The 12769-nt window shown below is 37.4% G+C and overlaps 2 protein-coding genes and 1 pseudogene across 2 annotated transcripts; all 3 read left to right on the forward strand.

Annotated features, from left to right (window-relative positions):
• Window positions 1–708: 708 nt before the first annotated feature.
• LOC136283774 (ZP domain-containing protein-like) lies at window positions 709–2607 on the forward strand (annotated as a pseudogene).
• A 2124-nt stretch (window positions 2608–4731) lies between these two features.
• LOC136283786 (EH domain-binding protein 1-like) lies at window positions 4732–7529 on the forward strand. Its single transcript, XM_066172981.1, has 6 exons — window positions 4732–4787; window positions 4926–4983; window positions 5102–5197; window positions 6206–6265; window positions 6892–7171; window positions 7405–7529. Coding segments are annotated over exons 1-5 (228 nt in total). The 5' UTR covers window positions 4732–4785; the 3' UTR covers window positions 6904–7171; window positions 7405–7529.
• LOC136283775 (52 kDa repressor of the inhibitor of the protein kinase-like) lies at window positions 6923–12468 on the forward strand. The gene is made up of 5 exons (XM_066172969.1): window positions 6923–7171; window positions 7380–7530; window positions 7751–7887; window positions 11085–11153; window positions 11500–12468. Exons 1-5 carry the CDS (start codon window positions 6923–6925, stop codon window positions 12160–12162), a joined length of 1269 nt encoding a protein of 422 aa, XP_066029066.1. The 3' UTR covers window positions 12163–12468.
• Window positions 12469–12769: the final 301 nt, after the last annotated feature.

Below are 12769 nucleotides of genomic sequence, written 5' to 3' on the forward strand. Positions count from 1 at the left end.
GAAATGCTTAAGGTGAGTTTAACCTCTTCCGACTCTTACTTAGTAACACTATCGTAGCTTTTCCAAAAATAAGAACTACTCCCTTCAGTTAAATCACTAATCGCCATCGATCGTTCCTGATCTGGTCAAACTAGAATTTGAATTATACAAAGCTTTCATGTGTTCCAATTTAATCGATGTTTTTATTTTCGGCGTCCCATAGATTTCTTCGAAATCAAGTGTAAAATTGAATTGTTTTCCGCCTTACCTCTTTCCTGAACCCATCTTCAAGTCTTTTGGCTTGACGGGAATGAAAAAGCTACATAAAATGAGTCTTCTCGATACGTTTGTTCATGTGCCCACGCTAATCCAAAAGCACATGCGAACCCCGTTAAATTTATCAATAGCGCACGTTGTACACAAAAGTAACCTATACAGTGAGAGTTAGCGTATGTTGTTGGCGGAAATCCAGATAATTAAGACTAAATGAGAAAGTCAAAACTTTCCGGCGGGAGCGTGGGTAATTTATTGCGATACATTGCAGTCGAATGTATTTAGGCTTCCCCTTTTTTATCAACTCTTATTTCTGGACCACATAGAAAAAAGAGGCATACACGCAGAAGCAACCTTATTTTAAACCAAATGTAAATGTAGAAATGAATCTTACTTCATGTTTCAGATGCTTCTTCTGAACCTTTACTGATTCTTGATGCATGTTGTTTTAACAGTATGTCCAAAGAACTGGGTACGTTTTCAGCCTTCTGGAATGCAGCAAAAGCGTCCTGCGAAGCGCAAGGATCCCATCTCGTCGTGATAAATTCTCGAGCTGAAAATCAAGCGCTTGGCTCCAGGGTAATTCATTCTTCACACCATATGCATATTGGTTTGCACAGGGATCCTAAACACCAGTCTCGCTGGCTCTGGGTTGATGGTTCGCGGCCAACCTTTACCAATTGGTGTTCTGGAGAGCCTGATAATGTTCTGGGAACGGAGGCGTGTGTCAATACTGCAGGGGGCTACAAAAGTGAATGTCCAGACTCAGAGCTAAGCTTATCATCAGATAACAACACATGTCATGGTTAGTACAAACTGGTAGAAATAACATAATTACATTTTTTTGCTAAAGTAATCGTTTTCTCCATCCCACTTTTTCCCGACAAAGTAATATTCTCTTTATACGACATTCCACTTTCCTTCCTTCTAGGAGATAATGAAACTTTTATTTTTCCTGAAGCTCCAGGGGTCAATGTCCAGTGCAACAGCAACAATATGACAATTATCATTCCTAAGTCCCTCCTCCGCGGTCTCAGCCGTAGGCGTCTTTGACTCCAGGACACTAGATGCAAGGCTGAGGAAACCAACGCCTACTTCTCTCTGGTAACCCCGCTGACTGGCTGTGACACAAAACGCAGGCTTACACCGACAGCTATAGTCTACTCCAAAACAGTCTTTGAAATCCCTGTGGCCCCTAAGGACGTCGCAACACGCGTGCGGGAAATAGAAATACCATTCAGCTGCTACTTATCCAAGTTTGGCGTGGTATCATCAATTGGTTGAAGGCCAAGCAACAGAAAACTTAGGTTCAGTGATGAAGGCAAAGGAAACTTCACACTTTCTCTGAATATGTTCCATGACAAAAGATTCGTGAGTCCTTACATGATGGATGACTTCCCTGTTGATGTGCTGCTTCGTAAACCTCTCTTCTTTAAAGTGTCAGTGACATCGACTGACAAGAGGTTGTCAATCATGGCTGATCGATGCTATGCCACGCCCACTCAAGATGAGAAAAGTTCTGTAAAGCACGAATTTATAAAGAAAGGGTATGTGAAAGATAATTATAGGAAATATTTTATTTGTTTCTGATCTTTTTTTAATCGGCGCGCAGATTCCATTTAATCTTTAATAAACTTGATCTCCGCCTCTTGTACATTAGGAAAATAAAATGTAGGTAACAGATACTTCGTGAAGTAGGGATTGAAATCCAATCAAGGCGTAACTCTTTTTCTTAGATTTCCGAATGACGTCACCGTGAAGTATTTCTCTGGGCCTTCATCGAGTGCTCAGTGGTTTAGCTTGGAGGCTTTCAAGTTCATCGCAGATAATCCATTCGTATTCGTGCACTGCCACGTAATTGTATGCAACGCAACGAACCCTGCTTCACAGTGTGCAAAAATATGTCCATCAAGTGGCAGAGGTAAACGTGTAGTAAGTGATCACGTGATTGATGACGTGTATTCTTTGGCCCAGGGCCCGATCCACCTCGCAGGAGGCAAGCGAGAGAGAAAGAAGGAGAATGCCTTTGCTAAAAATGGTAAATAACATGAAATAAAAGTGTTATTAGAGTGTTGTGGCTTCTTTGACATGCAAATGGTGGTACCGTTGTTGATATTTGTAGTTCTTTAGATTTCTAAACAAAAGGCCCTTTCAGAAGGTATGCCATTATTTGCCACCAGTAATTTTATTTATTATTTCCTCTTTTCTATTTCCTTAGGATCCAGTCCTTTCTTCATGAGGTCTGTGTTTGTGATGTGCGCTGCTTGCCTGGCAGGAAATGCGCTGATGATCGTTAAGAAGTCACGTGACAAGCCCATTGGCTATACTCTGCTTGCTAGCGGAGATCAGGAGTAAACACATGCTCTATGACAACGAGCGGACTCGACAAATCTTGGGAAAACTTGAGTAGGACATACCAAAAAAAATGCGTGGAAGTCCTTTCCTTTCATCCCTTCCCTTTACCAAACAAAGCAATGCAGATTTCGATGGAGTCTATAAATATCATAACTCCTGAATGATGAAAGTTGAAATAACCAGACTACCTTTCGGGAACACGAAAAGGAGTCATAACACCAAACTCGACTAGGCTTCTTCATTGCGGACTTGACAGTGCAAGAGGATTTCAAAAATTATTATGCAAGCGTAACCATGTTGCTTTCCTGCCTTTGCCTTTAAAACTGAAATAAATCCGACCTGCTCCAGATTATCTTCACTATAAAAAATATTAAGTTCTTTAGCCCATTAGTTATGATGCATTGTCAGAGGAAACATCCTTATTTTGATATCTGCTACTCAAGTTTGACTCAATACGTAGAGATTGACTGGTCTCAAAACTTTGCTGACTCTGCTTGTGTAATGAAGCATAGTTTATGGAACTTTTCAATGATCTACTCATTACCGGAAATGTCGAAAAATATGATTCAATAAGCGTGCTTACTGAGTAGAAAGAAGTATTTGCTTTTTTTCGTTGAAGTATTCTGAGTAAGTTTAGAAATCTGCGTTAAGCGCGGGAGTACGTTAGCAGTTGTTCCAATTTTTTTTACCAACTCTGAGGAGAGATGCTTAGAGAGAAGTGAAAAGAATACAAGGAGGAACTGACCTATGACAACACTGATTGCTTGTCAGTGCGCTGAATTATCTACTACATCAAATTGGTAATTTGATAAACATTTTATCATGTAGAAGTGTGAGAATATTTTAAACTTCCGAAAGTGATAACGACAGAAAATATGTTGAAAATAATGTAGCGTTTCTGAATGTTCCCAGCATTTTTATAAACATTACAAAAAGCCCTTAGTGTCCAAAAAAGGTGTCGAAGGCTTAACATCTCTTTGCTACTCTGCTCAATCAAATCAAGTAGAAGACAAGTACCCTAAAAATAGAGAGGGAATCAAATTAAACTTTGCATGCGGACTCACGCCTTTGTGCGGTGAAATCAAAGCTGCGATTGGTTAGTTCGTTGCCACAGTTTTCAACACAGTTAGTTTGGCCGGAAATGGGGGTACTAATGCACGCCTTTTTTCAGCGAAAGTGTCAGCCTTGTATCAGCTCAGTGCTAAATGTTCCATTTAGAAATAAATAGGAAGAAACACAAAAACTACAATTACCTAAATCGTTATGAATCGACTTTTAAAGACATAATGGAGACAAACAGGTACACGAGTGAGGAAATGTAAAGAGGCGGACATTGTTTTCCCAGATGCAACTGTTTTCCTCATTTAGCTACTTCTACTTCAACTGTTATGGAGAAATTCAAGTTATTCCAACCGGCCTCAGTCAATGCAGTGCACTGAACGCGCGCAACATGAATTCGAGGCAATCATTTTCATGGCAACATGACATCACAATGAACGAAACAGAAATCCTTGGAGTTTCTCTGAGAGGTTTTGTGAGAAGCAGCAATGGCTTGTGTTCTCATACCGTTCCGCCGGGAAAAAGCAAGAGCTGATAATTTTTTGACCACAGCATCTGTTTCGCTATTGAATGTTGAATTACGCAAGAAAAGGTGGTAAGCGACACGATAAAGTATTTTCTTTCTCTCTTTACTATTAGGAGTTTAGTCTTCGAAGCTGCTTGTCTCAACAGAGTCAGGCTTTTTTTCCTATTTTTCTGATTAGAAAATGATCAGAAGTTAAACTCTGACGAAGCAAACAATTTCGAAAACAATATTAATTTCACTATGATTAATTGAATTGAGGAAAAAAATATGCCTTTTAGAATTCGGTTGAGTTCGGTTTCACTGTTTAATACCGCGTCAGACTAAAGCAACAGAAACAAAGGGTCTTTCCCCAAACTGAATATTGTTTGCCCTTTGAAGTTGCAGGACTCCGTGAAAAACAAGTACTAAGGTAATTCGGATTTTTCACGGCAGTGTTGCAAGAGTAGGTTTTTGATAACGGTCAATTATTGACAGCGAAGGGGAGGGAGGGGTAAGTTTTACTAGTTACCAGTCTTGGCATAAAGACGTCATGGCGGCCCCTTGAACATACAATGTACTCCTTTGCCTTTTGTAGTATTCCAAGATAACAAAAGATGTAAGTGCATCTCGGCCATCGAATAGTAAAACGTCAATCGCTTCTACAAGGAAACAATCTGCACTGAACAGAAGTATGGTTGACTATGGCAACTTCTTCACATTATGCTGACATTCGTGTTTTCTGTTCCTCAATTAGGTATCCCCACAAGCTTGCAGTGTTTTGGAAAAAAAGAAAAGCGAAATTTAGCACAAAGGTATTCAGTGTTGACTTTGGATCTCTGTTCTTCCTCTCTTAGCTCACTAAACGTTATTGATTTCTTAATCTTCAGTTTGAGTTAAAGAAATATTTCTTCCAATTACTTTTGCTCTCAGCCTGTAGCATGGTTTGGAGGTGTTGAAAATGGTTATCGTGGTGTTCATTTTTGGCCTGAGCCTGATCCAGTAGATAGTAAACTTACTCTCCTCAAGGTAAGATTTAAACAAAGGCAACATGAGGTACAAATTTGGGGACAGATTTCCGTAAAGTGCCACAGCATTCGGAAACGAAATTGTGGTCCAAAAGACTTTCTTTCGTCATTGTTTTATTTATCCAAGAGCTCTATGCGTAATGAACTATGGGGAAGTGCGGAAATCATGGCCAACTTTTATGAAACCATCGTTTTCGTAAACACGTTACACCCACTTACTGAAGCCTTCCTTGCTTTTTTCTTAGGCTTGCTCCTTCCTCCGATTCAATTTGCGTTACGTTTAAAGAAATTTTGAAATAAAAACAGTCCATCTTTCGTTGTGAAGACTTTTTGAAGCCACAAGGTTTTTAATATCGCTTAGCCTTTTGCGTTGGAATTACTATGTAATATTATGTTAATTTATTAATGTTAAATCTATTGCAATTTTCACTGTAAAAGTTCAAAGCACAACAGCAGAAGAGAAAAAAATTATGAAATGCTATTGAACCTGGAAAACGTTTGAAGACAGATGATTGAATTTATATTGCCAAAACAATTATATGAACTCTATTTCACAATATTTCGCAAAATTAATAGGAACCTTAACCAGTCAGGAGAGTGATGCCGAGAAGACAGATTGATGAAAAATAAATCTACATTTTTAGTTGGAATTTCCTGAATGGCTGCATGAATGTTTTTACTGTCTCTAATCGTGCCACATCTCAACCTCAGCATAATGTGTGTGAGCTACATTGAGTTCCATATTGAAACTGAAATAATTTTCTGTCAGTGTATGTTCCCGTACACACACCACGCCAAATTTGATTACTTCACGTTGTTGTTTGGCCAAGGACAGGCTCAACATAAACAAAGTTCTAAACATTAGTGCTCAACTATTGTTCTGCTCATTTGATCTTTTCTTTTGCCACATCTTCGTTTCCATCGTTCTTATGGTTTGCTCAAGGTCTCTTTAATTTGTTGTTATCAAGTTTGTTTCTTTATTTTATAACAATATTTATTTGTATTGTAGAACCCAGAGGAGGAAATGACAGAATATCAAGAAAAGCAGTGGAATATTTTCATCTGTAATGTAAGCTTTTCCCTTTTCATTATTACATGAGCATGTAGTCGCTCTTTGCCTTTGATATTATTTTCACTCCACACAGTTTGGAGTAAATCTGAACACTGTTCATCTTCGTCTTGCTTCTTTGAAATCATTAGGTGTCCCCTAGTGGTCGTCATGAGCTTTTGGCCACTGGCTGTATTGATATCAGCAATTACATTACAGAGATGCCTGGGAAAGTGTATGTTACTGTTACCCTTAAGCCAGCAATCAAGAAAGTTGTTTCTGGTAAAATTGAATTTGAATTATCCTGGGTTATGCAAGAAGATGATAAAGTCATTCAGTGATTATTCTTCATTAATTTTCTTAGCTGGTTACTGTAATGATGATCTAGCTTATGCACAGCATCTAAAAGTCAATTACCCTATCATAGTGTTATATTTTAGATCAGTGAGCTTGATCAATAAACTTTCTAAATGAGATACTATGATTTTTGCTGCATGATCCAGAGATTGACTAAAATCTGAAGTTCATTTTTTCAATGGTTTAAATTCATGCAATTTTTCTTTGTTATGTCTAAAAGTAATGGTATTGTGAAATTCCATTAAAATTTTTGCTGTTAAATATGCTTGATATTTGTATTACCTTTACAGTCCTACAGATGAAGAGATATGGGAAGAGATAATGCAGGAGATCAGGGAGGAACAAGGAAGAAGAAAAGCTGAGGGAAAGACAGCAAAGTATAAATCTTTGAAAAAAAGAAGGAGCAGGAAACATGGATGCTCAAGTAATACAGACATTGCTGCTGAGGAAGACAGAAAGAAAGCTGAAAACAATGAAGTTGGCTGCTCAAATGGTACAGACATTGCTGCTGAGGAAGATATAAAAAATAATGAACAGCAAGGTGGCATTTTTCCAAAAGACGGACCTCAGGTAGATTCCTCATCTAGCAGCGATACCAAAGTGGGTTCAGGAAAGTTCAGGAGGCAGGCTTTGCCTCGTCATGCTCATCTTATGTCCTGTTCCATCCCAAACACACCAACCTTTTAGCCAGGGGCTGACACTAGAGGGTGAAAAGAAAAAAGGGGTGCAGAATAAAAAGAACCTACATAAAACTGTTAGGTTTCAAATTGATAAACAGCCTGAGGTATTACATCCTGTTGTAGATGATGAAGAAGCAGTGGACTCCTTGTCTGTGTTGTCCTCAACTGTTTACAGGGAAACAGTTTTCATTGAGGAAGATGGAGTTGCAACAAAAGAGAAGTGCATTCCCAAGAGAGATGAAAATTCAAGTAAGTTCTGTGTTGTTTTCCAGCCCCCCATGCCAAAGGGACAGGGGCTCAAATTTTTTTTTTGTCTGTTTGATCTGATTTAATTTCAATCAAACAATTATATTGTAAGAATCTTTGGAACCCTGAGCTATAAGCACTGAATAAAAATCATTACTTTACATAGTTTTATTCTGAATTATAACTATTTTTGTTGATTATTGTTGTTAACTTTTTTGTTCAGCCTCAAGTGGAAGCCAGCTTCACTCAGAGGTGGCCAGTTATGTTGAAGAGGAACTAAAGCTTATTCAAGAGAATTATTGTCTTCAGAAGAAGTCCTTTCAAAAGTGGAACTTGAAATGCAGAAAGCCATGTCATCAGGTGATCCATTTAGAACTGAGCCAATCATTGTTAATAAATAAAGGGGAATTGCCTTGGAATTTCAAATAATACAACTAATATGTTACATTCCCATTTTGAGTCAAATTTAGAGCATGCATTCCTTCATCAAAAAAAAATGTAGAGTTCTTTCCCCCTCTTATAAGCTATAATCCTTCTACTCCAGGATTTTAGTAGTTATTTCTCCTTACTGTCTGCAGTACAATTAATATGATGTTAGATAAGAGAATTTGATATTGGATGGACCAGTAGTCTCCTACTTACATTGTTTTAGTATTGTAAGGAGAAATTCTGTCTTGGTCACTCACAGGAGTGAAAGGGTTAAAAATGTTGACCCTTTAACTCCCATAAGTAACCAAGACAGAATTTCTTAAATAACAGATAATCCCCTAACTAGATATACTGCAAGTTTTTACACTTATTTCAGGTGTTACAAGCCATGCATAATTTACACAGCATATACAATGTATTTGTTTACTTTTTGTGTTTAGACTACAAAGAAGCATTTCAAAGCTTAAACCAAGGCTGGCTTATATTGGATAGCTTCCATTTCAAAGTGATGAAAAGAAAAGATATTCTTGCCCTGTAAGTAATAAAGACTTATTTCAGAAATGAAATAAACATGTCCATTATAACCTAAAATGTGGTCTTATATTGTAATCCATGATCCAAAAACTCTTCATAGGTGCCTATATATGTTTACCTACTGTCTATGATATGGGATAATCAATCTATCCATCATATATTGCTTAATTAGTTGCTCTGGATATATTTTCAGTACTGTTAGTGATGAAAAATGAGCAATGGAAGGAAAAATGTTTGATTTACTGATTGAGCAGTTCCAATATTTGTCCTATAATTTCTTTGGGTTTTTTCAGAGACTGTGGTGGTTCTGTTAAACTAAAGGTTGTATTTATCTTGAAGCAGATTTGCTTTAATTTCTGTTTTCCTCTCACCAACATCGTCAGAAAGGAGAAAACATTGAAAATTGTCTTAACTTGCTGTGTTCAGATTTGAGATGCCTTTCAGAAGTGGAAGGTAACTATTCATTTGTTTCTTCTTCTTTTTCTCAGTTAAGTGTTATTGGGACTGGTCTAGTGAGCCTTGATTCTTAACCCCTTTATGCCCTAATATCATTCTGTGTATATATATATATACTCCAAAGTGTTGTCTTTACATTTCCTAAGGTGCTGAGAGGTGAATTTGTGTAACAACCTTGAGTCTCTTTAGATAGAGATTATTTCCTTTATTCTTGTGATATTCTAAAGAGAAATTAGATGCTATTCTCTCTTTGGGGTCAAAGGCATTAGCTAATATGTAGATGAAGGAAGCAAGGTTTTGTATTTTTATCATTATAGGGTGGAGGAAAACAGATCAGAACAGAGCTCAAGAAAAAAGAGTTGCAGGACTCATTGATGCAATTCGCCAGTGGAGCCTTCATACCTAAATAATTGTAAGAAACAGTAATCTTTAGTAAGATGAATTGCAAGGCTCTAACACTTCCTATGGCAGCAATCTATCTTGATTAGTTGAAATTTAAGGCATATAGCTAATTTAATTTTTAGTGTTTTTGTTTAATACAATCTAGCAGTAAAACATACTGTCTATAATTCTGTCATATGAAGTGGTGCAGATGTTCTTATGTTGGTTTATTTTCTCTTTTTGCATTTCAGACTGAATTAAAATTCATCTACTATGTTTGAACATTGGTCATTTGTGTTTTGGACTCTTGTAAAATTGTGACAAGAATTGCCCAAAAATATGCTGCTGCCCTTTTCAAACAAATTGTTCTTTAATAAGTTCATTTATAACAGTATTTTAAGTATGATTTTTCTGAAAATGATGTATGATATTGAGTGCTCTATATTCAGAAAGAAAACGTCTTGTAATTAAACATTTCTTCTCTCTATTGTAAATAAATAGTCCACAATATGTTTTTAAACAGGTCATCATGCATTCTTGTTTGAATCTTTTAATGGGATTTCAATTTTTAAGCATTAATTTCTTACTGCAGCTTTTATGAAGCCACTGTTATAATAACAGTACTTTCCAAATCCTTTTCCTTAATTTAATAACTTTGAAATAATGTACTCCAAGTAGATTTTACAAGACATATATGTATCTCCTGTCTTAACTGTAAACAATATTTTGTAACTAGTTCATGACACATTCCAAATTCTTTTTCTTTTTTTCAAAAGGTCTACCTCAAATGGCAATTGTCAACAATCATTCTAAGTGGTTATAATATGTGCACATGTGTCATTTTGATTTATAGGTAAATCAATGTCAGTGCTGATGTGGGAGAACACATAGTAATGAAGACTAAGAGACAATCACTGTGACTTCAGTATATATCTAGAACTTAACATCACAGAAATAATAACGTAACTGATTCAACTTGACCTTTGAAATTTGTGATATTTCAGTTCTGAATAAGTTAAGCCTTCATCTATCACCCTTAGTGTCAGCACCAACTCTCGCCAGGGGTGGATCCAAGGTAGTTTACCTGATTTCCGGAACTCACTCAAATTTTTTCCGACCTAGTTAAATGTTGATAAAAGTACTTTTGGAAAACACTCTAATTTCCCTTTGGAAACTACTGATACTTTTGTGGAAATCACTAAACGTCTTCCAGAAATAAACCATCTTCCTGTTTTACAGTTATTTATTAAAGAAAATACGTTTAGAATGACTAATTTCGTTATAATTGCGGTCATGAGGCGTTCGGGAGCGCTCCGGACCACGCGCTGGCCTTTCGAGCTTCGATTACACCTCGGAAACCGTCGGAAGCCGTCGGAAAATGTTCGTGGAGCCAATCTTTACGCAACCGGTGGGTGTAAGTCCTTGTTATTTGGTGACAATAACAGGCGGAACACAGTCAAAACCCCTCACGATTGGCTAGCAAAGATTTCGTCATCGGAACTCACTCAATTCAAAACAGTCTTCTGATTGGCTAGTTGTGTTTGGAAACTACCTTGGAAACTACTGACAAAGTATAAAAAGGGCAGTTCCTCCCCCAGCGGGTCTCTTTCGTTGCTCCTACAATACAAGTACTTTTGAACTTGCTCAGGGGTTAACGACGGAATTTACTGTTAAACGTTTAAAAAATACTAGTGTTATGACTCGCGGAGATCCTGTTTGTCGGAGGGAGGATTGTTCTCCCTTCGACATTGGCCTAGTTTTCGACGAGATCCACAACTACTCACCGCATCAGAAGCTGGAGTTCGTCGAAAACGTGTGGAAACCAGGTGAGCTTTTTGATTTCCCCGTGTCAATGGAAAATGGAAAATCTCGTAAGTTTGTCTCGGGCTGGCTGAAAAGATTTCCATGGCTAGCTTACTCCAAATATTTCGACGGAGCATTTTGTTTAGCTTGTGTTTGTTTTGGAGTTCAGTGTGAGCGAAACGCTAATAAGTTAGACAAATTATTGAAGTCTCCTCTCACAAATTGGACTTCGGCCGCTTCTCGCTTAACCAAACACTCGCTAGGAAATTGTTAAATTCACAATTTTTCTATGACTGCTATGAATGATTTCAAGAGAATGATGCAAAGAGGAGCTGTCCCAATTGAGACAGACATCATAATCTCTACCAGGAAGCAGTGACCATTGCAAGACAAGTAGCAGTCCAGCCAGAAATGCCAAGGATAGCCCAGAGACAAATGCATAGAAATAATGCTCCTGCTGCAACTCCTGAGGGATATTTCAAGATCAATCTCACTAGAGTTTTTCTTGACCATGTACTCCAGCAGCTCAACACCAGATTCCAGGATGATGTATTTGTTTGCTATAAAGGTATTTCGATTATTCCCTCTGTTTTACTAGCTACTGACCCTGCCTGGAAGGCCAATGTTTTGGAATTTTGTAACCATTTCAGACAGGACATACCAAATTATGCAGGATTACAGGCAGAGCTTTTGTTATGGGAGAGATTGTGGAAGGGGAGGGATAACAGAGGAGATATTATTCCTGACAGTTTGGAGGCTACACTGAAGGATATTGACAAAGATGCATATGTCAACATCTATTCCATGCTGAAAGTCCTGATCACAATTCCAATTTCATCTGCATCTTGTGAGAGATCCATATCATCCCTTCGGAATCTTAAGAACTATTTGAGAAATACAATGACCCAGGACAGACTGAATGGAATGGCACTGATGCATGCCCACAGAGACATGGATTTTGACCTTGAATGTATAATAGATTTATTTGCTGAGTTACATCCTAGGAGAATGAGAATGGCAAACATTTTGTAATAATTTTTTGCACCAGCTGTTTCTAGAGTACTTGTGAGTTATGTTCTGTCTGGGTTATGGCCTTTAAGTCTCATAATCCTTAAACTGATGGAGAACAGTACAGAAGCTCAAACTGGTGCCTGTATAACTTTTTTCAACTCATTTCAAGGTTATTTTCTATTTTGTTTTACTTGTGATGATTTTCCATTGACATTGACATTGGGTTTTCATGTTAAGCTTAAATGGTTAACAAACATTTTCACTGAACTCAACCAGCTTCACAGCAATTCCCAAGGATGAAGAAAGGCTAGTATTATTTCAAATTATCATTTTACTTCAATTTGTATATCATTTTATGATTCTTATAATTTATATTTTTCTAATAATTGTTTTATATTTTGAATTCCAGCTCCCAACGCAGGCTAACCATCCATAAAGCCCTTCTCTCTCTCTCTCAAATTCTTTTCTGTGTTGTGCTCCTATAAATGAAATGAATAAAAGCCAGCTCAGGAAATGTTGTTTTTAGTGTTGCTAAACATTTGGATTTATTGAGCCTGGCTTTCATTCATTTCATTCATTATAGGAGCACAACACAGAAGAAGTTTGAGAGAGAGAAGGGCTTTATGGA

This window comes from Pocillopora verrucosa, chromosome 10 (genome assembly GCF_036669915.1).
Source record: "Pocillopora verrucosa isolate sample1 chromosome 10, ASM3666991v2, whole genome shotgun sequence".
Taxonomy (NCBI): Eukaryota; Metazoa; Cnidaria; class Anthozoa; order Scleractinia; family Pocilloporidae; genus Pocillopora; species Pocillopora verrucosa.